At 51.0% G+C, this 27,826-nt stretch overlaps 1 protein-coding gene across 7 annotated transcripts in view; it reads left to right on the top strand.

Annotated features, from left to right (window-relative positions):
* GRB10 (growth factor receptor bound protein 10) overlaps positions 1 to 27,826 on the top strand; it is a 171,138-nt gene that overhangs the window by 128,081 nt on the left and 15,231 nt on the right. For all 7 annotated transcript variants that reach the window (XM_077304161.1, XM_077304159.1, XM_077304163.1 and 4 more), the window contains 8 exons: positions 5,799 to 5,914; positions 6,349 to 6,423; positions 8,863 to 9,000; positions 13,534 to 13,644; positions 14,976 to 15,074; positions 16,380 to 16,457; positions 23,147 to 23,263; positions 24,641 to 24,707. In XM_077304161.1, coding sequence (XP_077160276.1) covers positions 5,799 to 5,914; positions 6,349 to 6,423; positions 8,863 to 9,000; positions 13,534 to 13,644; positions 14,976 to 15,074; positions 16,380 to 16,457; positions 23,147 to 23,263; positions 24,641 to 24,707 — 801 coding nt within the window. The remainder of the gene's footprint in view (positions 1 to 5,798; positions 5,915 to 6,348; positions 6,424 to 8,862; positions 9,001 to 13,533; positions 13,645 to 14,975; positions 15,075 to 16,379; positions 16,458 to 23,146; positions 23,264 to 24,640; positions 24,708 to 27,826) is intronic.

Genomic DNA, 27,826 nt, shown 5'->3' on the forward strand with positions numbered 1-27,826 from the left:
AAGTCCAGTCTAGAGGTGACCGTCGCCCGGATCACTGTGGCTAGGTGTTCCGGGGCCAGGTAGGGCGCTAGTAGTTTGGCTTGGCGGAGATGGTAAAATGCCAGCCGCGCTACCTTGGTGATCTGAGCTTCCATTGTGAGGGAAGCGTCCAGAATCACGCCTAGGTTCCTGGCGGAGTGAGCCGTAGAGAGCTGCACGCCATCCAGGGTAGGCAGGCGCGCTTCCTCGCATGGGCCCTTCCTACCTAGCCACAGGACCTCCGTCTTTGAAGGATTGCGCTTCAGATGACTCTGCTTCAGCCATCTCGTCACTGCTTCCAGGCAGCTGGCTAATGCTTCTGGGGGAGAGTCAGGGCGGCCATCCATCAGGAGGAAGAGCTGGGTGTCATCTGCATATTGATGGCAACCCAGCCCAAACTTCCGTACCAGCTGTGCGAGAGGGCGCATGAAGATGTTGAATAGGATAGGAGAGAGGACCGCTCCTTGTGGGACTCCACAAGTAAGTTGGTTGGCGGTCTGATGTTCTCTCTCCTATTGCAACCCTCTGTCCACGATCCCGGAGGAAGGAGATCAGCCATTGAAGGGCTGTCCCTCTTATTCCGGCATCGATGAGGCGGCGAGCTAAAAGCTCATGATCGACTGTGTCAAACACTGCTGAGAGGTCTAGTAACATCAGCAGTGCCGACCCGCCTCGATCCAACTGGCGACGGAGGTCGTCCGTCAGGGTGACTAGTGCTGTCTCTACCCCATGGCCAGGCCGGAAGCCTGACTGGGATGGGTCTAGGACCGAAGCTTCTTTCAGGTACTCTGTTAGTTGGTTTGCGACAGCCCTTTTTCACACTGCATGTTCTCCCTGCTGTGATACATTGTTGCCAGTGTCCCTGTAAACATCTTATCTGCAACTCGAGGCGCCGAGCTGACCAAGGATGCGCCAACAGAGACACTTTGGCAGGAAGCCCAGGATGGCACCTGGGTGGGGGATGGCGCCCCTCCCCTGGGAACGGGTCTGGTTTAGGCGGGAGAATTGTATTGATAACTGCTTGCCTTCCCAATATCGAACAGTCTTCTTCAGATGTTTAAGTGTTCAGATCTACTTCCAATTAAAGCTTTCTTTCTATAGAAGCCTTATTGTGAGTTTTGTCTGCCTCTGACACCCAGGCAGGCTGGATCCTTTCAGATTGTGGACGCTAAGAAGGGCCTGTGAATGTCCCTTGCTTGGATCTCCTGGCTGCACAGCACACACCGCGCAAGAAGCAAAAGGATAAGCCATCTGCATCCTGGTGGCACTTTTCTCCACCACCACCACCACCACCACCACGAGGTGGTGCTGACCTCAGCCAGCTCCGTTGTTAAGTTGACTCCAGGAACTGGACCTGGGAGCTAACAGGGAGCCAACGTAGGCTGGGTCAGGCTGGAATAATTCGGCCCCCACGATCCACTTCAGCCAGCGCCCGGACTGACAGCTCCTTACCCCATCTGCAGCTTTCAGACTTTCTGTTTAGCAACAGGTGAAACGACAAATACCCCAACCGTATCCAGCAGTCAATTAAATTTAAAATCTGCATTAATTGTCTCTCTCCCCAACCCCAACCCCTCGGCTTTACTAATGGTTTAAAATTCTGAGTCGTCTTCCCATAGGGCCTTTCCCATCCCAGATTACCAAGGTATTGAATTGTCAACAGCAGCTTTGCTCCTTTGTGCTTCTCCTGCCAGATTCATTCAGTGATGCCACAATTCAGCTTCTGTGACATCACAATAGCTTCCATGGCGACTAATTGTGCTGTCAAACTTCCCCGGGTGACATCTCTGAATGAACTGGGCAGGAGGCTGATTAGAAAATCAAAAGCTTCTGTTTACACACAAATAACTTGGTAATTAACAGTGATGGGAAAGGAGCAATATGCTTATCGGTCAGGATTTTATTTCAGAGGCATTATACGTCTAATGAAAATTCATTTTGATGGTGGAGGAAACCTATCCAGGATTCAAGCAATACATACAGTACCTTAGGCCCCAGTGAAGTCTTTTCCAAGGCTGAATTATATGTCTTTGAGCAAAAGTGTAATTAAAAGCATTTATATAGCGCTTTAAAGGATTCAAGGCCCTTCATGCACATTTCTCATGATCCTTACAAAAACTGCTTGCCTATTATAACCAGACCAGACCAGAGTCAGGTAATTCGTACAAGGATGGTCCAGGGCCTGGGGGCCAAGCCCTAGGAGGAAAGGCAGAGAGGGGACAAGAAGTGCTTGAAAGGCTGTCCCTTGGAGGAGGGCAGGGAGAAGTCCCTGTTGGCAGCAGAGGAGAGGACCAGCAGTAGTGGGTTTAAGCTGTGTGTAGAACGGTTCCAGCTAGATATCAGGAAAACAATATTCATAGTCAGAGTAGCTCAACAGTAGCTCAGCCTCAGGAGGTGGAGAGCTCCTCCTCACTGGCAGTCTTCAAGCAGCAGCTGGACAGATCCTTTTCCTGGGTATTTCAGGCTGATCCCGCATTGAGCAGGGGGTGGACTAGATGGCCTTTTTGGACCCTTCCATGATTCTATTACTTGGGTTGCCATGCTCCAGGTGGTCTCTGGAGTTCTCCAAATTTTTATGATTATTATTTTTCAATTTATTTCCCATCACTCCCTTGCAGCTCATGGCGAGTCACAGTGTCTTAAAACCCCATTTAAAACCCCATTTTAAAGACATAAAAGCATTCCCAACATGGTGGAAAAGATTAGTAAAAACCCGACTCGCACCTCCACTATTAGCAGGGAGGAGAAGGAGGTTCCGACGATGTTTGCTTCAAGACCCTGGGTGGGGGGGCAGTAGATCTATCTTGCCAATCCCAGCCTCCACCATAGACCTGGCGGAAGAGCTCCATTTTACAGGCCCTGCGGAACGTTGAAAGATCCCGCAGGGCCCTCAGCTCTCCCGGGAGCTCATTCCACCAGGTCGTGGCCAGGATCGAGAATGCCCTGGCCCTGGTCGAGGCCAGTCACACTTTCCTGGGGCCGGGAACAACCAGTAAATTTCCCGCCACAGAGTGTAAGGCCCTGCGGGGGGCATAGGGCAATAGGCGGTCCCTCAGGTATGTGGGTCCCAACCCGTGTATGGCCTTAAGGGTTAAAACCAGAACCTTGATCTGGACAGCAATTGGCAACCAGTGCAGCTGCCTCAGCACCAGCTGGATATGGGCCCTCCAAGGTGTGCCAGTCAGGACCCGAGCAGCTGCGTTTTGCACTAGCTGAAGTTTCCGGATCAGGGACAAGGGTAGGCCTGCGTAGAGCGAGTTACAGAAATCTATTCTGGAGGTGACCGTTGCATGGATCACTGTGGCCAGGTGTTCGGGGGACAGGTAGGGCACTAGTAGTCAGGCCTGGTGGAGATGGCAAATGGTCTAATAGACATCTAGTCTATTGCAGAACATCTTAGCGAACAGATTAGGAGGACCAATGGATTTGTCAAATCAAACTAACAACAAGTGTTTCTCCGCTTTTGTCTCTGGGCTCGCTTCCACATTCTGCATGTTAACTCCAGGCTGTAATGGTTAAGAGCAGTGGACCTTAATCTGGAGAACTGGGTTTTGATTCTCCATTCCTCCACCTGAAGCTTGCTGGATGACCTTAGACCAGTCACAGTTATCTCTGAAGTCTCTCAGTCTTTGTTGTGGGGAGAGGAAGGGTAGGATGTACTTTTTCACAAGGGGAATTCATTCCGATGGTGGCTACAAGCATAGACATATTCAAGAGGGGATTAGATAAACATATAGACTGCAAGTCCATCAGTGCCTGGGCCACAAGATATTGCTTGAACCCTATGTCAGGGGGAGCGATGCTCTGTCTTCTTGGTGCCTGGCAGTGGGACGGCTCCTGGAGATCTGGCCCTGCTGGTGGGAGACCTCCTGGTGGCCCCTGGGTTTTGGCCACTGTGTGACACAGAGTGTTGGACTGGATGGGCCATTGGCCTGATCCAACGTAGCTTGTTTTACATTCTTATGAGATTGAAAACTTTTTGCAACTTCTTAAGGTAGAAGAAAGCGGGATGTAAAAACCAGCTCTTCCTCCTCCTCCTCCTCCTCCTCCCGTGGTAGCCACCTCAGTAGGCTTCCATCTCCTCTTAAAGACCTGCATTGGCTAATTTGTGTATCCACTTTTGAACCGCAAAGCAGCAAAAAGTTTTTTGCCAAAACTCCCAAAATCATAGAAACCTTTATTTAAAAAAAAAAATCAAAATGTCAAGCAGTTGTTCTCCGACATATATGTTTCTGAAGGCAGCCTTCCCCCTCTAACCCTTTCCCGAAGAATTCTGCGTAAGGTTTCCCAAAAGAATTCTCATAATACAGCCCTTGCCACACTCGAAAAATGTCATGATGTAAAAAAATTCCTTGGCATAATTTTCCCGGCCTTTTTTTCACCAATACAGTTTGCAGTTTTCTTACAACTTCTTCATAATAACAAACACATAATAATGTGTTTGTTCCTGTCCTTTGTGAAAATCGTTTTGTTTGGGATAAAGATTTTGTTTGTAATAAACCGATGCACATATGAACTGGGACTCTAGTGGATGGACCCTCGTACATAACCTCTAGAATTCAGTCCTGCCTTGGCTTGTTTTGTAAAGGCCACATTGGGAAGACTCTGTCACTTTCCTTGCAGTTTCTACTGATATACTATCCTTAACTCATTTACATGTTATGTTTAATATTTTTATTAATATTTGTACAATCCTAGTCCTATTACATTACTAATTAGATGCCTCATCCTGTGGAAACCCACCCTGTGCTTCCTCAGAAGGGATTCCTCGAGGAGGAGCAATGGGTGAGGTTCCCACAGGGGCTGCGTGCTAATTCTTGCTGCAAGGCACAGAATATGGGAGTGCTGAGGGCACCCTGGGACATTCTCAGCGCCCCTTTTTGCCATCAAATCACAGCTGACTTATTCATGGTAACCTTGTGAGGTTTTCAAGGCAAGAGGTGTTCAGAGACGGCTTTGTCGAGAACGACTAGTTTGGGCAGCGCGGGGGGTCTGGAGAAGGAGCGTGAAGACAGGAGCGGAAACCTAAGAAAGGGAGATCCAGAGGAAGAGATCCCGACAGACCCTCTTTGGATACGAAACTTACATAAAGGGATGTGGGGAATCAGTTCGCCAGGGGTGGGGGAAACGGTAGCACGGGGGCAGTCAGTTCAAGTGGGGAGAGCAAGGGAGAAACCCAGGGCGGGGCGGTCCCGGGAGGGCGAGGTCCGCCTGAGAAGCCCGGAGGGTGGAGACAGGGGCTAGAGAGGCTACTTAAGGAAGCGTCAATGAGGAGACGGGGTTGGAGGCGTAGTGAAGGAACTACCCTGAACCCAGGAGCGGGAGAGAGAGTACCGACTCCGTTCTGAGACGCTGTTTCCTGCTGATAAAGCCTTCTAGTCCCGGGTCTCCCTCACCGAACAACGTGGCAGACCCGAAGCGTGGCACAGACCCTGCGCACCCTGACAGGCTGGTCGTTGTTTGGTCCGGCATTGTGACCTTGGTATTCCTTGGAGGTCTCCCATCCAAATTCTAGCCACAGCTAACCCTGCTTAGCTTCTGAGATCTGATGAGATCAGGCTAGCCTGGGCTGTCCGGGTCAGGGCTCTCCAATCCTGGGGAAGTTGAGAAGATTTGGGGGCCATCTTGCGTGATGGAAGCATGGCCCATAACCCTTTGCAAAATCTGAGGACACTAGATGAAGATTCTGGAGTCTCCAGGTAGGCCGGTCAATATGGACTGTGATCTCTGAATGAAGCCTTGGTTGTTTTTTTAAAGAATATTTTGTCTCTTCTTTACAGAGCGGTGCTTAGAGGATCATGAGCTTGTTGCTCAAGTTGAATCCATGATGGGAGGTGAAAGTAAATTTTTATTTAGGAAGAATTATGCAAAATATGAATTTTTTAAAAATCCTGTGGTGAGTATTCCATTCTTGTATTTCCTCATGTAGATTCACTGTCCAAGGGTTTTTTTAAAATGGGATCACAGATTGAGAGTTTGCACGCAATTGACATTCACCTTGGCTTTAAATAATCCAGTTTATATTAGCCCTGAATTAATAGGGAGCTCCTCAATCCGGGTCTGCCGGCCGTGGCTCGATCATTCGGCTGAGGTCCATGGCTGGGCCTCTCTAGGCCTCAGAGCCAGGATTGCCCAGTCTGACTTGGGAAAAACATGGAAAGTGGAGCCTTAGGAAGGCGGGGCTTGGGGGGGGGATATAACGCCGTAGAGCCACGGCAACCATTTCCCCAGGGGAACGGATCATGCCCACCCGGAGGTTGTTACAGAACAAAGGTCCCTTTAAGACCAACGTTTTATCTCTTTTTTTTCCCTCCCCCGGTCACTACACAGAACTTTTTTCCAGAGCAGATGGTTGCTTGGTGTCAACAGTCCAACGGCTGTATTCCACGGTCCCAACTTTTGCAGGTATTGTAAGCATGCATGTTAGCTGAGCTTGGTGCTTCTCCCGTGTGAAGCAAAGGACCTGACACGTGATTGGGAATAGATTTGTGGGGTGGGGAGAGAGGTTACTTTTTCAGAGTGGTGTCTACTAAAGAAATGCTGTTCAACGTACGAGTTTTAAAATGAATCTCGGTCTTATATTGAAAGTCTGTTGCGTGCAATGAGGTAGGTGTGTTCTGCCATTGCACATTTCTAGCTGGGTGTTGCTTCTGTTTTAGAAAGAAAGGACAATAAAAAAATTAGGCAATGGTAAAGCCATCAGTTCTTCTAGAGGCTGGCAAACTCACATCTTCCAGTAGTGTGGCTCAGAGAAAGAACATCCACTTGGCATGCAGAAGGTCCCAGGTTCAATCTCCAGGGTCTCTAGTTAAAGGGATTTGGTGGTGAGTGATATGAAAGACCTGAGACTTTGTAGCATCTAAGTCTTGCGTGCTGACTTTGAAGGCCAGCGGTGGGAGAGCTGACCTAGATGGATCAGTATTCTGATTCAGTGTATGACTATAACAGCGGTTTGGGAGGAGCCATGGCTCAGTGGAAGAGGCTCTGCTTTGCAAGTAGAAGGTCCTAGGTTCAATCCCCAGCATCCCCAGTTAGAAGAACTAGGCAACAAATGATGTAAATAACCACAGCTTGAGCCCCTGGAACTTCACTGCCAGTCTGAATAGGCAATACTGACCTTGGTGGACCAAGGGCATCACATTTAAGGCTGTGCCTGGTGTTTGCTGACACCATCTTCTGAATGCACACAGGCAATGATAATAAATCAAGTGTCCAGTTCAGGCCACTGCCTGACCCCTTTACCCTGCCTGGGAGTTTCCAGGAGGACCAAAAGCAATTACAAGGTATTAAGGTAAATAAAGCAAAATTAGTAAAGTAGTCCACAGCACGTCTGAGAGTCCGGTGTTCTATCCAAGGTAAAGGAAGCAAGGAGGACAAGGATTCATGGTTCAGAGCCAAGGCAGGGTTTCAGGAAGGTTCTCTGTCTGGAAAATAAACACAATCAGTAACAAGGCACAGACAAAACTCTGTTTACCGAAGTGGCGGCTGCGAAAGTTGCTTCCACAGTTTGGCTGTCCTGTGCATCTTCGCTTTTCCAGCCTAGTTAGCTGAAACCCAGGTGTTGTGCCTCATTCTCGGTCCTACAACAACTTTGTATCACAAGCCAAGGTTGAACAATTCAATGCTAATAACCTAGCGCTCCTCTGCCTCTTCTGAGCTGTTAATCTTGCCTTTCCTCTCTGTTGTTCTGCCAGCTCAGGAGACACCGGAGGTAAAAGAAACTGCTTTCTGTCCCTTTGTCCCTTGCCAGCCCTATTCACTGAGTCTTCTTTTTCTGGTTCTGACTAAATCCAGCCACTCCGACAGGTATTCCACTGGTGTAGCTCCTCCTGATCCCTCCTCATCCTCAGAGGGAGAGGCAGCTACTGGCTGACTAATGACAAAGGGTCTGATTTAGTAGAAGGCAACTTCCTGTGCAGGTGCATTTCCAGGTTTCCTTAGGTCCAGGCCTTCCGTAATCCTGTGCCTCGTGAAGAAGAGGATGGAGCTTGGTGACAACAAAAAGAGAGAGGGAGATAAAAGATCTGAGGCTGTGGAGCTGGCTAGGAGCTGTATTTCAATATTCTCAGGCCATTCTTACAAACTGATCTCCATGGCAGGAATATTCCCCTTTTCCTGTGTTTTTCCAAAATTCAATGGATGTTCTTTTGCATGCTTCTGTTTGTGTTGTAGTCTTGGCTCCACCAGTGTCCTGTGTTTATGATCTGCTGTGGACATGTGGAATGTTGTCGGAGATTGTAGTTGGGGATTGCCAGTTAAATGTCCTCCTGTCCTGGGTGTCATCTCCACACGTCTAATGAGTGAGAGGGGCCTGCACTGCACCTAGATATCGTGATAAACAGTGGATTGATTAAAACAGAGTTAAATGTAAACAAGTCCAACAAACCATGGTTTCTTAGCTGACAGCTGAGCCTGAACAGCACCACAGGGAAGATGGCCGGCAGGGAAGAACAAAACCATGCGCAATCTGAGATTTGTTGCTTACCTTTGATCAACTAACCACAGTGATCATGTGGTTTGAAATCAACTAGTCTCTTCAGGAGACACTTATCTCTCTGTGTGGTTGATGTGGGCCTTGTTTCAGCCCGCTGTCAGTACAAATCCTGTCATGTAGATTGTGGTGGCAGCATTGAATCATCCACTTCTTAGTTGTCAGTTTCTGTAAGTGAGGGGGATTGGGTCAGGAAATGCCACTTTTATGGTGGATTGTTGTGACTCCATTCCACATGGTGTTTCGTTAATAAAATGGGTGAGTTTTCACCAAGCCAAAGTCTGGTGAATGCTGTTGCATCCATGTGTTTACTGTAATTGTAGAATTCAGTGTTTTCATTTAATCTCCAACAGAATTTTTTAAACTCCAGTAGCTGTCCTGAAATTCAAGGGTTCTTGCATGTGAAAGAGCTGGGGAGAAAGTCGTGGAAGAAGCTGTATGTTTGTCTGAGGAGGTCTGGACTCTATTGCTCCACAAAAGGATCTTCAAAGGTAATTTTATTTAGGTTAGAAATTGCAGGTTGTTTTTTTAGACTTCTAAGCTGCCACTGCTTATTTGGGAGCCTTTTGTATGGTCCTGGGCACAATCCAATGGGAAATTCTCTTCCACTGTATCAAACATTGGGCTGTACAAGACCTTCTTTGTGAAGAAGCTGCTTTCTCTGGAGGAGGAGCTGTGGCCCAGTGGTGGAGCTCCTGCATGCCAAGCAGAAGGCTTCACCGACAGTTGAAAGGATTAGACAGACCAAAAGTCTTGCTCAGCAAAGGCCGAATACTCATTTATGGGAAGGTTTAGTGGTAGAGCGCTTGCTCGGCAGGCAGAAGGTCCCAGGTTCAGCCCTTGGCATCTCCAGGTGAAAGGCTGAGGTCCCAGGTTCAATTTTCGGTATCTCCAGATGAAAGGACAAGGACCTAACTTCAATCTTTTGCACCTCCAGTTGAAAGAATGAGGCCCCAGGTTCAATCTTTGGCATCTCCCATTGAAAGGAATCAACTTCCCCAAAGTCAGGAGTGGCATAGGGCAAAGATCTTATGCTCATAGATCATGTAATCCAGCTTGTTAAGTGGATTTAATGATTGGACTCCTGGTTGATAATGTGATACAATCAAAATTAAAATCTTTTTCAGATAGCAAAGTTTTCGTGATTTGCAGAGTGCCAGCTAAACAGCTTTCCCAAGGAAAAGTATCCACAACAGAGACTAGCCCATCCGAGCTGAAATCTGAAGAGTAAGAAATCAGATGTGCTCTGAGTGAGATTCATATAGCAGAAGCCTTCTAAAAACAACAAACATAAGAACAGGAGCCCCCCTCCGGGAAATAATCAACCTCTCCCTTTCAACGGGAGAATTCCCGGAGGGATTAAAAGAGGCAGTGGTACGCCCCTTGCTCAAAAAACCATCCTTGGCTACGCAGGAGCCTGACAACTACCGCCCGTCTCGCATCTGGCGTTTCTGGGGAAGTTGGTTGAAAGGGCTGCTGCGGACCAAATATCAGCATTCCTGGAGGAAACTTCAGCCTTTGACCCATTTCAGTCGGGCTTCTGGCCTGGCCATGGGGTGGAGACAGAGCTAGTCGCCCTGACGGATGACCTCTGCCGCCAACTGGACCGAGGCGGGTCAGCGCTGCTGATACTATTAGACCTGTCGGCAGCGTTTGACACAGTCGATCATGAGCTCCTAGCTCACCGCCTTGCCGACGCTGGGATACGGGGGACAGCCCTCAAATGGCTGATCTCCTTCCTCCAGGGTCGCGGACAGAGGGTAGCAATAGGAGAGATAGTATCTAGCTGTCACCAACTCACATGTGGAGTCCCACAAGGAGCAGTGCTCTCTCCTATCCTATTTAATATCTTCATGCGCCCTCTTGCTCAGCTGGTGCGGAGGTTTGGGCTGGGTTGCCACCAATACGCAGATGACACCCAGCTCTTCCTCCTGATGGATGACTGCCCTGACTCCCCCCCAGAATCTTTAGCCAGATGCCTGGAAGCAGTGACAAAATGGATCAAGCAGAGTCGTCTGAAGCTCAATCCTGCAAAGACGGAGGTCCTGTGTTTGGGTAGGAAGGGACCATGGGAGGAAGCGTGCCTGCCCATCCTGGATGGTGTGCAGCTCTCACCAACAGACTCTGCCAGGAACCTGGGCGTGATCCTGGATCCCCTTACAGTGGAAGCCCAGGTCACAAAGGTAGCACGGCTGGCGTTTTACCACCTCCGCCAAGCCAAACTTCTAGCGCCCTACCTGGAACCAGAGCACCTAGGCACAGTCATCCATGCGATGGTCACCTCTAGACTGGACTTCTGCAACTCGCTCTACGCAGGCCTGCCCTTATCCTTGATCCGGAAACTACAACTGGTGCCAAACGCTGTGTCCAGGATTCTCACTATGGAGATCTCACATCCAGCCAGTACTCCAAGAACTCGGCTGGTTCCCAGTTGACTTCCGGATTAAGCTTAAGGTTTTGGTAATCACCTTTAAGGCCATACGCGGTCTGGGCCCAGTGTATCTGAGAGGCCACCTCCCTGCCTATACCCCCAGAAGAGCTCTACACTCCGCCACCTCCAACTGGCTGCGGATCCCTGGCCCTAAAGAGGCACGTTGGACCTCAACAAGGGCCAGGGCCTTCTCAGTCTTGGCCCCCACCTGGTGGAAGGAGCTCGCTGAGGAGATCAGAGCCCTGCCCAAACTTCCACAGTTCCGCAGGGCCTGCAAAAGGGAGCTCCTCCACCAGGCATTTGCTTGAGGACGACCGACCCATAACATCTACAGGTTCCCCCCCTCCCGACTGAGAGGTCGAACCTGCCGAGGGAGTGTCATAGTTATTGTTGTTGAAATACTGTTCTAGTTGGTATGTTATTGTTGTTATATTGTTCTATTGATACTGATACTGTTCCATGTAAATGTTCCAAAATGTTTTCTGTAAACTGCCCAGAGCCATAGGTCAGATTTTGGAAGTGTTGATTATGAGCCTAACATAAGAATCTTGACACCTCTTTGGCAGGGAATTGCTGTCTGTACTGTACAAGGTCAGTTGGTTGGGTTTGTTTTCTTTTATAGCCAAACTGTGAGTTTCTGGATGTCTGTAGACTACAATTACCATGAGTGCTGGCAGGGGGTTATGGAATTGTAGTCCACGGACATACAGAGAATCACAGATTGGCCACTCCTGTGTTTTTCAACCTCTGAGTTGGGAACCAAAAGGGGATCGCAGACCTCTCAAAATGAGTTGGGGGCCAGCCCACCCTAATGGCCACCACCCTTCGTTCCATTTTTCTCTTTGGTATCTTGGAAAGCAAAAGCTGGCCCTGGAAACAGCGTCTGCCACATCAAACATTCGTCGGTAATTTTCTTCATCCCAAATTCATGCGGATCAAGTAAAACATGTCATGATAGTTACTAAAGTTTCTTAGACTCACTGAGGGGATTAGAGGGAGCAAAAAATGGTCAGAGGCTGGAATGGAAGCTCCATATGGAAAGTCATACCACTTGCTTGCACCTGGGCCCTTTGTGCAGTGTTTGTCGATTTCCCAAAAATATTTGGTTGGCTTCAGTAGGAAACAGAAAGCTGAACTAGATGGGTGCCAAGGTCATAGGATGCCTAGAGCGGTGCTCCCAAACCACCGGGCTGCGGCGTGCCTCCCCCCCCCCCCCCCACGGCATATGCTTGCTGCACCAGGAGCGATCACTGACTGCCAGCGCAAGTGCTGCGGGGGGAGGAGGCGCAGGTGCCAGCGGCCGTTTGCGGGCGCTTGCGCCTCCCCCCCCTGCAGCGTGGTGCTTGCTGTGCCAGGAGGCAGCCGATCGCTCCTGGCGCAGCGAGTTCTGTGCCGCGGGGTGGGGAGGTCAGTCTGCTGGTTTGAGGCACCGGTATGCCGGCACCTACATCTCCCTCTCCCCCCCCCCTCGGTCCCCGGGCCTCCCTCCCGCCCCAAAAAAGTTGGGGACTACTGGGAGCGCCGAAAAGCCTTGGCCCAGCCCCAGGATGAGTCACCATGCCAACTAAATTTGGACTTGTGGGTTAGCACAGCGGTCCCCAACTTTTTTATCACCAGGGACCACTCAACGCTGGGGACCACTCAACGCCTTTTACTGAGGCCCGGTGGGGGAGGGCTGTTTACTCCTCTACTCTCAGCCACTGCCCTAACGCTCTCTGACTCTCGTAATGTTTAAACATCCCTTCAAAATAAGATACAGACACGCCACAACAATGAACATAAGGAACACTTTAACTCATGACAATGACAAATCAATGGGAACCCTGAGCTTGTTTCTCTGCAACGAGATGGTCCCATCTGGGAGTGAGGGGAGACAATGACACCCAAAGTGTGTTGTAAAGTAGCGGTCCCCAACCTTCTTGTAGTTGGGGACCGCCTCCAAGGGTGGGAGAGAGCCGGCAGCCCGGCCGCCGCAGCTGCACATAAATGCGCACGCACAGTTGCCACACATGCGTGTTTTCGCCACTAGGTGGCGCTAACGCGCATGCGTAGAGCTGCCGCACGTGCGCATTTTCGCCAGGAGGGGGCGCAAACACGCATTTGCGGCAGCTCTGCGCGTGCGCGTTTGCGTCGCTGGCATGCCGGCGGCCGCGCCTGCCTCTTTCCCCCCCTCTCACTGCAGGGGGGGGCAGGTGCGGCCGCTGGCAGCCCGGTACTATGGCCTTCAAGGCCCGGTACCGGGCCGCGGACCGGGGGTTGAGGACCCCTGTTGTAAAGGGCCGGAGGGGTGAAGTAAAGGGCCAGGGGGGGGAGAAGGCGTCCTTCGGGGCCCACCTTCAATTAGTCGAAGGACCACATGTGGTCCGCAGCCCACAGGTTGGGGATCGCTAGGTTAGCATACCAAATAAGTTGAAGACAACTAGGATGATCTAATGGTTGAAGTGCAGTTGTATTTTTAGGCAGTTGGAGTGGCAACATCTATAATGTATTTTTACTGCCCTCTTGTGTTTGCATTTTTGACTTCTCCAAGATGGACTGGAAACACTTCATGACTTGAGGTTTGCTTTTTAATCACTGTCAAACCTTCTCACAGGAACCAAGGCACCTGCAGCTGTTAGCTGACCTTGAAGACAGCAATATCTTCTCCTTGATAGCTGGCAAGAAGATGTACAGTGCGCCAACGGATTATGGCTTTTGCATAAAGGTAATTTTATTTGGGGAGGTGTTCATCTCAAAGTGGATGTGTTCAAATCTCAAAAGCACTGTCCTTATGAAAACTAAAACTCCTTACAAGGTCTCGTGGCGTTTTAAAAATCCATTTACAATATAGGTTGGAGTTGTATTTCACTTGTATTCTGGATAAGATGCTGCCATCCTTAAGGGCAGATTGGGAAAGGAGATCCCAGACCTCCCCGATCTATTGGATTGGAACACCTGGTCTATTACATCTGGTCTATTACATCTGAACATCTGGAACCAAATGTTCTTGGTCAGACTTCCCAGGCTGGTATCAACATGACCCACCATGTGCTCTTGTGCCATGACAGTGCCTCCTGCCACGCTTCTGCACGGTGCATTGTAGAAGCATGGCCTTCCTGCAAGGAGACAGGGAAGAGAGTCCAGGTGTGGCTGTCCACAGTGGTCTTGTCTGCCAAACTGTAGCATAACTGTAGCTACTGACCCTGGGCAATGATAGGTTAGGAAAGGAAATACTGAAGCGGGGGGGGGGGAGTTTGCTTTTGTCCAGCAAGCACGCATAAGAGGGGCAGATTGCCCGTTACGGTCACTGGGAGTAGGCCCAGGGCCTGGAGGGACACCCCATGCCGGGGTTGTTCTGGCTCCTCCTCACATGTGGCGACCGTTGTCTCAGTAACCTGGCAGCTCAAGTCCCAAGCAGAGCAGGCAAGGAGAAACACCGGTTTAGCTGGATGTGGAAGAAGGTGCGCAACCAACACATGCAGGGCTGACAAGACGAGCTACTTCTCCCTTCCTTCCTTCCTTCCTTCCTTCCTTCCTTCCTTGCTTCATAGGCGTTGTGGCAGGGCTCTTTCCCAGGGCCATTTGCTCCTCCTAGCCCACCCCTGGTGGAAAGTTGGTGCCGAAGAGTGTGAGCAGAGAAGTTCCCTTTTCAAATATCTGCTGGGCCAGGAGCTCCGCAGGTAACTCTAGGCAGATAACTCCCCCGTTCCCTACTCCATACCATCATGCAGTGCGGGAACCAGGGTTACCTGTTTGAGTATGCATAAGGGATTGTGTGGAAGAAGCTGTCCAGTTGCCAGCCAGTTTATTGCGGCCAAAGGCCAGCGGAGGTGCCTCGCTATTGCCAACCTCTCCTGGCAAACCAGAATCCCCTTGGGGGTCCCCTGTCTCAGTATCTGCCAGGCCTGGCCCTGCTTAGCTTTCAGGATCAGACAAGAGAAGGCTAGTCTGGGCCAGCCAGGTCAGGGCGTTAATAGGAGATTGTCATGTTGTGATGCTCATTTACATTTTGCACGAGGGAGACTTTTTCTGGGAGACTTTTCCGTTGTCTTGCAGCCTAACAGAGTGAGGAATGAAGCAAAAGAATTGAGATTGTTGTGCGTGGAGGATGAGCAGGGCAGGTCTTGCTGGATGACGGCATTTCGACTTCTCAAGGTAATCAAGTCCCTTGCGGGCACCTGGCAGTACACAGTTACGGCCATCCCGTGGCTGCTTTGGAACTGAATTCTCTTTCGGTTCACACCAGTGCCATCAGGTGCAGAAAAGGATCACCGGGTTGGGACACCATTCCCATAAAGAAAGGTTAAAGAATGGAGAACTTTCTTAGCTTGGAGAAACAGAGATGGTGGGGTGACATGATAGAGCAGCCTCTCTCAATTTTTTTACCATTGAGAAACCCCTGAAACATTGTTCAGGCTCCGAGAAGCCCCAGAAGTGGCACGGTTGTGCAGACTAGGGTTGGGAAGCAGAGCTGTGGACACGCCCACCCAGGGCTCCTCCCCTCCCCACCCCCACCATTGGCCATTTGGGGAGGAAACCCTTCCAGGGCTGTCAAGAAACGCCAGGGTCTATGAAGTTATGCCTGGGATAGAAGGTCGAGAAGAAGTCCTTTACTCCCTTTTTCACAATACAAGAACGTGTGGGGAATCAACAAAATTAATTAGCTGTAGGCTTAGAACAGATAACAGAAAGTACTCCTTCACCCCCCGCAGGGCCTTACGCTCTGCGGGTGAGAATCTGTTGGTCGTCCCCGGCCCGGAGGAAGTGCGCCTAGCCTCAACCAGGGCCAGGGCCTTTTCGGTCCTGGCCCCTCCCTGGTGGAATGAGCTCCGGGGTGAACTGCAGGCCCTGCGGGATTTGTCAGCTTTCCGCAGGGCCTGTAAAACGGAGCTCTTCCGCCAGGTCTATGGTTGAGGCTGGGGTCAGCGAATCAGGGACATCGCTCCCCCCCCAGGAGTTGGAGTGTACGCTACTCCCCCATCCTTTCCTCTTCACCTCCTTGATAATTGGGGGAGGGATGGGATTTTTAGCCGTCATGTTAGTAGTTTGATGTTTTAATGGGAATTTTAGTGGGTTTAGTTGTTGTGACCCGCCTCGAGCCTGTTGGGAGAGGCGGGAAATAAATCTAATAATAATAAGAAGAAGAAGAAGAAGTAATTAACAAGCATAGCTTCAAGAGGGGATTAGATAAATATCTGGAGCAGAGGTCGAATGGCCACAAGGTATGGAGGGCACGCTCTGTCTGGAACAGTGATGCTCTGTCTTCATGGTGCTGGGGGGGGGGCACAGTGGGAGGGCTTCTGGAGTTCTGGCCCTGCTGTTGAACCTCCTGGTGGCATCTGGGTTTTGGCCACCGTGCACTACAGAGTGTTGGTCTTGATGGGCCACTGGTCTGACCCAACATGGCTTCTCTCACGTTCTTAACCATATATTTACATTTTTCTCTCTTCCTGTCTGCAGTATGGGATGCTGTTGTACCAGAACTACAGAATTCCACAACAAAGGAAAGCCATGCTTCCACATTTCACCACCCCTGTAGTAAGTGTGAAATTCATATCACCAACAGAGAGCCTCGCACTTCTACTATGGTCTGCTTTTTCAGAGCTTAGATAAGCTGCTTTCTAGTGCACAGTTTGGGAGTCACATCCTGCTGAGCTGTGGGGAATGAAGATGTCTGAAAGCGATGAAGACCGTTCTCCTTCAGTGGGGCTGAAGTCATCTAGATTGGTTAGGCCGTGCCTCTGCTCGCTCGGGTAGGGCAATTGAAATGCAGATTTTTGCAGGGGCCCATCGGAGCCCAGGAGCTTGACTCTCCAGTCTCGAGTGCCCTATTGCTTAGGTAGGAGCTCCCAAGCCCTGCTCCAGAGCAAAATAGCACACAATTTAAATTTTTTCTTAAAGGAAAGAAAAGAAGAGGAAGAAACCAGCACAACTCTCAAGAGGCTGAGAGCGGAAGGCAGCAATCCCGAGGGAAATTTGAGCTATTTACCAGCTATTTAGCAGACCCCTTCTTCTTAGCGACGCACATGGCTTCCTCAAGCAAGTCTGGCGGAGCCGTTGCTGGTCCCCCGGCTTCAGAAGAGCTGGCTCCCGTCAAGGAGTTTAACCGCCAGCAGAGGACCACGACCCTGGAGGAGCGGACCGGGGCTCTGGAGTCCCGCTCCTCCTCGGCACAATGGCAGACTTGGCACCGGCAGTTGCCAGGAGGCCGGCAGGAAAAAGAAGCAAGAGAGGGCACGGGTGAGACGGCACTCCAGCCTACAGCCAAGGAGAAGAAGCAAGCCCAGCCGCCGCCGCCAGAGAGCTGCTCCAAACAGAGCGCCAAATGCTCCGGGGCTCCGGAGGGTGCGCTTCAGAGGCTGCGGCCGCTCACATGATCCGTGAGCCCAATCATGGCGCTCCGGAGCTCCGGAGAGCGCGCTTCATGCAGCCGCAGCCGCCGCTACAGCCCAGGAGGCCGACCCGACGGAGCGTTGCGGTAGTCATCCGGGGACAGTGAGCCCGTTGGTGAGCGACAAGCCCCAAACGCGTGGCCTGATTTGTGGGCTAGAGCCATTGCCCCCAATAGGAACAGCCCAGAACTCCAGGCAGAAGGCCCGTCCAGGCCTGGGCTCAGAGCTCCTGAGCTCCCAAGATGGCGCCACCCATGCAGGCCACTGCCATGTCCCCCTGGTCACCCGGGCCACTCAGTTCAGTTGCGGCTGTGAGTCACTATGAGTGGGAGGAGCACGCCCGGGCGGCAGAGGAGAAAAGCGCCGCAGACCCTGTTCCTTATGAGGAGAGGGGGAGGGGGCAAAGCAGCTGCCCAGCGCCACATCAGCAGGACTTTGAGGGGGGTTTTAACTTGGAGGAACAGATGTTCCCTGACTTCCTTCAGTGGAGGCGATTCCAGGCCAGAAGGGCTAGGATCCGGAATAGACCGGCACCTCCTCAAGGGGGCACCATTCACAGTGCCCACCATCAGGCACACAGCCAGAACGCAGCCATGTGCCAAGATTAAAGGGATGAGCACTCCTCAGATGAGGAGGAGGCGAGACTGGAAACGGCCGGAGGGGGGGCACCTCTATCCAGACAGGATAGGATGGGGATAATCCCATCAAAGAATGAGGATGCCCTCAAGAAAAATTAGGAGGCTTCTCCTGTGGCAATCAGGGCCCCCACTGCACTGTCAAATTTCACCAGAGCTATTATCGTCTGGACCAACGACATGCTCAAATCACCTGAAATTGCGACGCCTTCCACCAGACAGGCAATTACCGAGATTAAGCGGGCGGCGGAATTCACCACAGATGCCTCACAGGATGCTGTCCAATTCTGTGCCAGGGCACAGGTGGCCAACGTTGCTGTGCATCGCAACATCTGGCTCAAGCACTGGAGAGTAGACCACACATCCAAGAACACGCTGTCAACATCTGAGTTCTCTGGTCGTTTTCTGTTTGGTGAGTCTATTTAGACAAGGTCTTGGTGGAGACCAAGAAAAAGAAGAGGGCGATGCCAGCCTCCCATGCTGCCAACCGGGACGCGGTTTTCAGTACAAGGTCCAGTCCTTTTGTCCAGTGGTCCCCAACCTTTATTAGGCTGGGGACCGGCAGGGCATCGGGCCGCGCCCGCAGGGCCCGCGGCCACGCCCACGCTTTGGGCCACGGCCGCGCCCGGCCGCGCCCGTGGGCCGCGCCCGCGGATCGGGCCGTGCCCGCGAGCCACGCCCACGGATCGGCCCGCGCCCGCGAGCCGCGCCCGGCCGCGCCCGTGGGCCGCACCCCGCGGATCGGGCCGCGCCCGCGAGCCGCGCCCGGCCGCGCCCGCAAGCCGCGCCCGTGGATCGGGCCGCACCCGCGGACCGCGCGGGCGCGGCCTGCACGGGCACAGCCGGCCCTGATTCCCTCTCCCCGCCCTCCCGCAGTAAGTAGCTTCCCGGGTTTTTTACTGCGGGGTTTTTTTACTGCGGGGGGGGCGGGGAGAGGGAGCCGCGGCCCGGCGCCTTGGCCTTTGCGGCCCGGCGCCGGGCCGCGGCCCGCAGGTTGGGGACCACTGCTTTTGTCCTTACCGCTCCTCGGGAAGACCAAGGGATTCCAGTGAGTTCAGGAGCTTCCAGTCTTTCAGGATCAGGCCAAAATTCAACCAATGACACAGTCAACCTTTCCGCCAAGACAAGGGTCAACAATCCAGAAAACACCCTGCCTGACTACCTGGGGGGGGGTGCAGGCGCCGATCCTTACACAAGGAGTGGAGCCACTCCACCGCCGATTAGTGGGTTCTGGATATCATCTCTGGGGGTATTGGGTAGAATTCATGGCCAGGCCTCTGGACCATTTTGTCCAGTCCCCTGCCTCCAAACTAAAAGGAAGGAAAAGACTGTTAGCGCAAGCCATTCAGCATCTGGCTGACATCTCCACCATCAAGGAGGTTCCACACTCTCAGCGCTTCTCAGGAGTGCATTCTGTGCCTTTTGTGTGTCAAAGAAGTCTGACGACTGGTGCACCGTACTAAATCTCAAAGGCCTCACCAGGTGGGTCACCACATTCTCCAGGTGCTACAACAGGGAGACCTATTCACCTCCCGGAATCTCCGAGAAGCATATCTGCACATTCCAATACCTCCTGATTCCAGGAAATACCTTCGCTTCTGTCACCAGGACAGACATTTCCAGCAAACGGCGCTCCCTTTCGGCCTCTCCTTTGCACCCAGGGTGTTCACGGTCACGGTCACGGTCACCCTGGTGGCAAACTCACATTTACCCGTATTTGAACGATCTACTTCTCAGAGACAAGGATCCGAGATCAGCGGAGGCCAGCACCGCCCGCACCCGTCACTGGCTTCCTGGTCAATGAAGACAAAAGTCACCTGACCCCAACATCAGACATAGTACATCTGGGAGCAAGGATCCGCACTCACCTGGCACAGGTCTTCCTCCCAGAAGACAAGTGGGCCAAATGTCAGAGTCTCGGGGCCAACATTGTGAGCAACAGATCCTCTGGCCACCATACACGGCGGCCTTATGGTTCCAACCATAGACATGGTTCCATTCTCGGCACCTACAGTGGCTGCTGCTGCCTTACTAGCGTCCCATAGCCAAACAACGGAACAAGTCCCTGATCGTGCCCAACCACATAGAGAGCGTCAGTGGTGGCTGTCACCGCAACATCTTTGGCTGGGAACGCCCCTTTCCCTTCAAAGCAGATCATCATTACGACGGATGCCAGCCAAAGGGGCTGGGGAGCCCATTGCTGGAACCAGTCAGCCCAGGGACACTGGTCCTAGGCGGAGAGTACACACAGCATCAACTGGATGGAGCTCCGGGCGGTCCGTCGAGCTCTCCAACATTTTCAGCCATTGCTACAGGGCACACACGTTCTGGTGCGCACAGACAACATGGCCACAAAGGCTCACATCAACAGACGAGCAGCTACTTAGTCGCACTCCCTGTCTCTCGAGGCACAGCTGCACTTGAGGTGGGCGGAGCGGCACTTGGCCAGTCTCAGAGCCGAGCACCCGAAGGGACTCACCGACCAACAAGCAGACTGGCTGAGCCACCATGAGGAGACCCAGGGGAGGGGAGCCTGAACCGAGAAGTGTTTCCACAGGGAGTGGCCAGGTTCGGCCAGCCCATCATGGACGTCATGGCAACGCCACTCAACACCCAAACACAGCGATTCCTCACCTGAAGGGGAGGATGCCCTCACCTGCCCTTGGCCACGGGGCATCCTGTATGCCTTTCCACTGCTTCCGGTTGTAGGCAGGCTACTACACAGGATACGAACAGATGGTGGTAGCACCGCGCTGGCCAAGATGCCCGTGGTTTTTCCGGAACTAGTTCGGATGTCACAGACCACACCCTGGCTGCTTCCAGCTCACAAGGACCTTCTACTGCAGGGCCCAGTTCCAGACCCCGAGAGGCGGTCTATACAACACTTGGACCTTCTAGCAGAGGTTATCGACATCATGATACATGCCAGAAGGTCAAGAAAAATATACAATCATACTTAAAAAAAAAAACTTTTGAAGATGGGCCATCAATCAAGGGGTGGACCCCACCAAACCCTCTGTCACAAATTTGACCACGTTCCTGTAGGAGGGCAGGAAACAGTCTGCGGGCGGGAACGCTGCAACGACAAGTGACGGCTCTGAATGCAATACTGGGTCAAGATCGTGCTCACCAACGCATACGTCCGTCGTTTCCTAAAAGGGGCACAACAATTAGACCCACCAGTCCAACATCGGTTTCCTACGTGGAGCCTTCCTATGGTTCTCGTGCCTTGACCGGACCACCGTTCAAACCTCTAAGACAAGCGGGACTCCGTTTCCTCACATGGAAGGTGGTATTCCTAGTTGCCATCACCTCGGCCAGGCGCGTATCAGAGCTAGCCGCAGTTTCATCTAGGAAGGAACTTTGCTGCTTCAAGAAGAACGCAGTAATGCTTCGCACCGACCCTAGTTTTATCCCTGAGGTATCTTCCCGATTCCACCTGGAACAAACAGTGGTATTTCCAGCATACCACAACAACCCTGCCAACCAAACCGAAAAGAAACGTCACAAGCTGGACGTGCACAGGGCCTTGCACATCTGTCTAAAGAGGACAACAGATTTCAGGACGCCCTCTTTGTGTCGCATGGTGCGACCAGCAGGGGCAAGAAGGCATCCCCTTCCGCCATTGCCTACTGGGTCACATGGTGCATCATCGAGGCCTACATGATACAAGGAAAGAGTCCTCTAGAAAGTATCCTGGCGCACTCTACTAGGACAGCAGCAACATCTGCAGCCTTTCCTAACAGGACTTGGGTAGCAGAAATATGCAGAGTGGCAACGTGGTTTTCCTTTTCCACTTTCGTCCAGCATTATTGCATTGACCAGACAGATTCCCTGGAGGTGAATTTCGGGCGCCGAGTCCTGCAACAGCCACACAAGGCTAAGACGAAGGATTATTCCCACCCAAGGGATAGCTCTGGCACAGCTAACCAGCCTGGATGACTTCAGCCCCACTGAAGGAGAATGAAACATTAGACTCACCTGAAGGTTTCTTCTCTTCAGTGGGGCGAAGTCATCCATATCCCACCCTTGAGAGACTTATTTGTTTAATCTTGGAATTAGACACAGAGTCTAGCAGACAGACAACTATGAATTCAATACTTACTTGACAAAAACACAACAAGGCTTGGGAAGAACTGGAGAGTCAAGCTCCTGGGCTCAGATGGGCCCCTGCAAAAATCTGCATTTCAATTGCCCTACCTGAGCGAGCAGAGGCATGACTTAACCCAGGGGTTGTCAACCCCCGGTCCACAGCCCAGTACCGGGCCGCAAAGCCCTCGGTAATGGGCTGCCGCCAGCCGCACCTGCCTCTCCCCCCCCCATGCAGCGAGAAGCTCACCACGCCGCGAGCGAAGTGGCCGCCAAAGCAGCCACTTTGCTCACAGACCGGCTAGCTTCTTGTTGCAAGGGGGGGGAGGCAGGCACAGCCACCGGCACACTGGTGCACACAAACGCGCATGCGTGGAGCTGCCACACATGCACGTTAGCGCCCCTGCTGGCGAAAACGCGCATGTGCGGCGCCCAAGCTGCCAGCTCTTCCCCACCCCCGGAGGCAGTCCTTCGTAAAAAGGTTGGGGGCCTGCTGACCTCACCAGCCTGGATGACTTCGCCCCACTGAAGAGGAGAAACCTCCAGGTGAGTCCAATGTTGCATTTCAGGAGGCAGCCAGTTTGTTTTGCAGTAGCAGATTTTCGGGGAGTCAAACTCTGTTAGTCAGTTATTAGATGAAGGGAACTTTGCCTCTTGAAACCTCATACCCCCAAATTTGTAAGATGCTTCTGGACTTGGAAGCACTGAGGCTTGGTTTTCTACTCTTTGTGCCCATGTATGAACACTTTGTACAATGAGAATTGACGACATGACTATAAGTGCTTTTTTTTTTTGCATTGTGCAAGAAACCCAGTATATTTTAAGGATTTGAAATGCCTGTTTTAAATGCCATATCTGTCCCCACAAAAGACAAAAGAACATTATTGGTGGCCCAGGGAGGTCCCAATTTGATGTTCTTTTGTCTTCCATGGGGATAGATGGGCCATTTAACTGATGGGGGAAGTGTCCGGTGGGCCTGTGCCCCGCAGGGCAAACCGAGCCAAGTGACAGTAGCTCTGCCTAGTGTTTCAGGCTTAGCCGTCTGGCTTAGCCCAGGGCAATTTTGAAGAACTCAGTAGATCTAATATCTAACTTTTATTTTCCTTTTCAGCGAAGCGTGTCTGAAAACTCGTTAGTAGCCATGGACTTTTCAGGACAAATAGGAAGAGTTATTGAAAATCCAGCGGAAGCACAGTGCGCTGCCTTGGAAGAAGGTTACACTTGGCGGGTAAGGGAGCTGACCTGAGAAAGGGTTTGGCAGCCAGCCCCCCCTAAAATAGCCTGTGGAGATAGGGCTGCTGGTGGAAAGTGCTATCAACAGGAGACAAAAGAACCTCCGCAACAGCATCCAGCTTCGTCTGCAGAATAGTGCCGTGCTGTAGGCCTCAAATTTGCAGACAGTTGCAAAGAAGAAATACACATGGCTTGGCTGTGTCTTAACCCCAAGTCAGAGCAGTATTTTAAGTGAGAAGGGGCTTTTTTGTGGCTTCCCTGTCAATCAACTGTTTGGCAGAAGGGGAAAGTTTCCCCCTCTCAAAAGGAAGGCCCACACCCATGCCCTCAGGCTCCCCTGCATTGCTCTCGGAAATGCCTCCCTCCCCTCAGTCAGGGCCTGTCAGAGGCTCCTTTGTAGCAGACCTGAAGGGAGGGGGGAGGGAACGCACTCTCCAGTCTCCTGCCAGCTCTGTCAGGGTTTTAAGGCAAAGTGAAGGACAGTTGTACACAACAGTTAGGACAGCCTTGGGGCGAAAAGGACTGGCACAGCCTCTGTTCTCATCCGCCTTGGCAGCCCTACTGACCTCCTCTCCCTGTGGTGGCCAGGAGCAGACTGGCAGTGATGTCTCCAGATCGCCCCTGGGTGGGCGAGTCCTGTCAGAACTTTGGCTTCGTGCCCCCTGGCTGGCCGGAACTCTGGTCTGTCCCGGTGAGGGCCCGATCGGAAGGTGCTTTGCGCCTTCCAATTGGGCCCTCACCCAACTGGCTAGAACTCTTGTCTATCCTGGTGTGGGCCCGCCCACTTATGCCTTAGCCTTTTATATTTATACAGCGACAGCTGTATAAAGGTACAGTGACAGCTGTATAAAGATTTTGCCTTGGAAAGGTCCCCAGTTTTCTTCTGTTGATACCACTGATTGAGAGCTGCGGGCCCTGCGAGATCTTCCATCATTCCGCAGGGCCTGCAAGACGGAGCTCTTCCGCCAGGTTTACGGTTGAGGACGAGGCTAACATCTATGCCCCCCCCAGGGACCCGGGACCTGGGATTGAGATTGGGGATTAGTACCATCAGTATCCCCTCTCCACCTGCTTGTAGTAGGAGGGGGAGGTTGATTAGCCTATCTTGCCAGGTTAGCTTGCTAACCGATAATGTTATATTGTAATTGTTGCTGAGGGTTTTTAATGGATTTTATTGGGGGTTTTAAAATGTTGTAACCCGCCACGAGCCGTAAGGGAGTGGCGGGCAATAAATCGAAAGATAATAATAATAATAATAATAATAATAATAATAATAATAATAATAATAATAATAATAATAATAATAATAATAATAATAATAATAATAATAATAATAATAATGTGACTTGTGCTGGTCCCTTCTGTTTTGCAGAAACGCAGCACAAGAATGAACAGCCTGAGTAGCCAAAGTCCCCTCCATCCTTCCACACTGAGCACAGGTAAGAGAAAACTGGGCTACGATGGAGAGCAGGGAAGAGGGAACCTGAAAGAGGGGTGGGGGTGGGGGAGAAGTAGATGATACTGTGAACTTTTCATGGGAAGGTGGTCAATTCTGTACTTAACACTGCTCCGTGGAACTCCATCTGGTTTAAGGGCTTGGCTTTTGGCTGAACCGTTCTCCCCAGACCGTGTCAAACGGCATTTGTGGTTTCTGAGTCAGACACAGAAAAGTCCCCGCCTCAGAGGTTTTTTGAGTCCTGTTTGCCAGAGCTTGAGTTCCTGGAATTGTTGTCAGTCCCACGCTGAGTTTGTTAAAAAAATAAAATGGAGAGCCCTGGCATTTCCAAGGCTTCCCGCTTTTATCTCTGTTCTGCAAAGCCAATGTGGGTCAGTTCTTAAAGGTGGTCCTTTTCTGGATTTTCTTGTACTTGGAAAAATACCTTGCATCTCAGGTTGCCCATTAAAAGTTTTGAACAACGGCAGCGACTGCTCTAGGTGACCCTGCTTGCGGCCACCACCTATGCCTAGCGCAGGATATAAATTCAGATGCAGAAACCAGTTTACACTTGTGGAGTAAAAATTTAAAACAGAACCTGGTGCCCTCAGCTAGGGAAGAATGGGTGTGTGGGGGTTGGGGGTACACGGGGCTGTTCACCTTTCTGGTATTATCCACAAGATTGTCTTATTCAAGAGAGCTTTTTCACACAGGCAATAGATTTGCTCTGTACTAAATGAGTCACAAAGTTACTTCGTTGTTACGGACTGCTGTCTGTACCACTGTCTCCAATTAGCTGAAATGAAGATGCTCCTCTAGATTCAGGGGTGTAGCCATGTGGGTCGGAAGCACCTTAACATTTAAAATAATAATAACAACAACAAGAATTATTATTATTATTATACTTTGATTTATTGCCTGTCATTCCCAGTGACTCACAGTGAGTTAAATCATCAGTCTGAATAAAATCCCATTAAAACCCCAGACATAAAAACATCACAATCCGAAGAACATAATATAAAAGAGAAGAACGGCAGAAAAAAATACAAAAACCTTTGTCTTCTCCCAATAATAACTCATAGAGAGGTGGGAAGAGGGGGTAGATGAAACCACAGCCGCCATACGCATACTATCCTGGAGGGGGGGGGGGGGCAAACAGCACTTTCTCATCATGCCAGCCTCAACCATAGACCTGGCGGAAGAGCTCCGTCTTGCAGGCAGGCCCTGCAGAACGCCAAAAGCTCCCACAGGGCCCACAGCTCCTCTGGGAGCTCATTCCACCAGGTAGGGTCCAGGACACCGAAAAGGCCCTGATCCTAGCTGAGGCCAGGCGCACTTCCCTGGGGCCAGTGGATGACCAGTAAATTAGAGAGTTTGAGTCCAGTAACTCCTTGAAGGCCAGAAAAGTTTTAGTCTTTTGTTTATTTAGGAGCCTACGATGTCATTTTTATTCAATTATACAATATGTTAACACGTAGTCTTTGTATCAGTTCTGGTTTCACATTTCTGATTGGTTTGGCAACCCAAATCCCATGGTGTGGTTTATTGAATTTATCTGTTAGTTATTGGTTTACGCTACCTGTCATCTGCCTTTCTCACAGAGACTTGAGGTGGATTGCCCAGAACAAGCCAGTTCAGGCAGCAAAAGGTAGCCAAAGCCAGTAGCCCATGCACAAGGACAGGCTTTCTCAATCAGGGTTTCCTGAAACCCTGGGCTGGAAGGGTTTCCCAAATGGGTGGGAATTTATTTATTTATTATATATTTTTAAAACGTTAAACATTTATCGGGTGATATGGCCTTATATGGTCATGTCAGCATGCTCCCCCCCAAGGGGCAGTAATGGGCATGGAGGGGGTGGGAAGGGGAGGGGCCTTGGGTGAGCATGGACACAGCTCTGCATGACCGCACCACTATTAAGTAGATAAAGGAAACTTACCCGTATATACTCACATATAAGCCGAGGCACCTAAATTTACCACCAATTCTGGGCAAACTTATTGACTTGCATATAAGCCGAGGGTGTGAAATGCTCCATCATCACAGGATCTCCCATCCAGCCTCCCCCCACCCAACAAATACAGAAAAGTCAAGAGGATGAACAGCTGCTGGTTTCTGTACCCCTATTTTCACAAAGCGGCTTACAATTGCCTTCCCTTCCTCTCTTGATGCCAGACACCCTGAGAGAGCACTGACAGAACTGCTCTGTGTGAACAGCTCTGGGAGGAGAACCAAACAGTGCCCCCCAGGCCAGCAAACCAGAACAGAACAACAGTATCCCAAGTTGGCAACCTACTACAACAAGTACAGCAGAGCTACCAAACTGGGAGAACTCTAACTACAACTGCAGTGCCCCCCCCCCAAGAACAAAACACTGAAATAAAGAACTGTAAAACTGAACACTGGGAGAAAGACTTGTAGAAACCAACTTTTAAAAGAAATACAGCCTCAAGAAGAAAAGGCAAACAATGTTGCTCCTCAGAGAAAAGAAGAAACAGTAGGGGAAAGAAACAGTATATCCCAAAGCCCCCCCAAAACCCACCCCACCCACAGAAACCAAAAGAATAGTTTGGAAGAAGTGATTAAGAAGAAGAAGGAAAGGCAAAAGGAAAAAGAAGAACAGAGTCCCTCGGTCAAACCATTGACATTTGCAAAAGGCCATGCAACGAATGGCTGGCAGGAGCAGGCTTTTATTTCAGTTACTGTAGATTTCCGCATATAGGCCAAGGAGGGCATTTTCAGTGTGAAAAAGGTGCTTAAAAAGTAGGCTTATACAGTAGGCTTATATGGTAATTTGTAAGATTTTTCCCCCAGTAAAGCTAAAGGTATCCCCTGTGCAAGCACCGGGTCATGTCTGACCCTCGGGGTGATGCCCTCTAGTGTTTTCATGGCAGACTCAATACGGGGTGGTTTGCCAGGGCCTGCCCCAGTCATTACCCTTTTAATGCATGAATTTTTATCTAAAACTTTTAAACTCAGTCACTTGACCACAACATATGATAAAAGGAGCCTATCCCACCCTGGCACCTCCAACATTTCCATAAATAAATACATTTTGTACAGTTGCAACCCTAAATCCCTGCACAGAAAATCCCTTCTAAATAGTTTGATTTTACATAGTTTGC

This window comes from Paroedura picta, chromosome 11 (assembly GCF_049243985.1).
Source record: "Paroedura picta isolate Pp20150507F chromosome 11, Ppicta_v3.0, whole genome shotgun sequence".
Lineage (NCBI taxonomy): Eukaryota > Metazoa > Chordata > Lepidosauria > Squamata > Gekkonidae > Paroedura > Paroedura picta.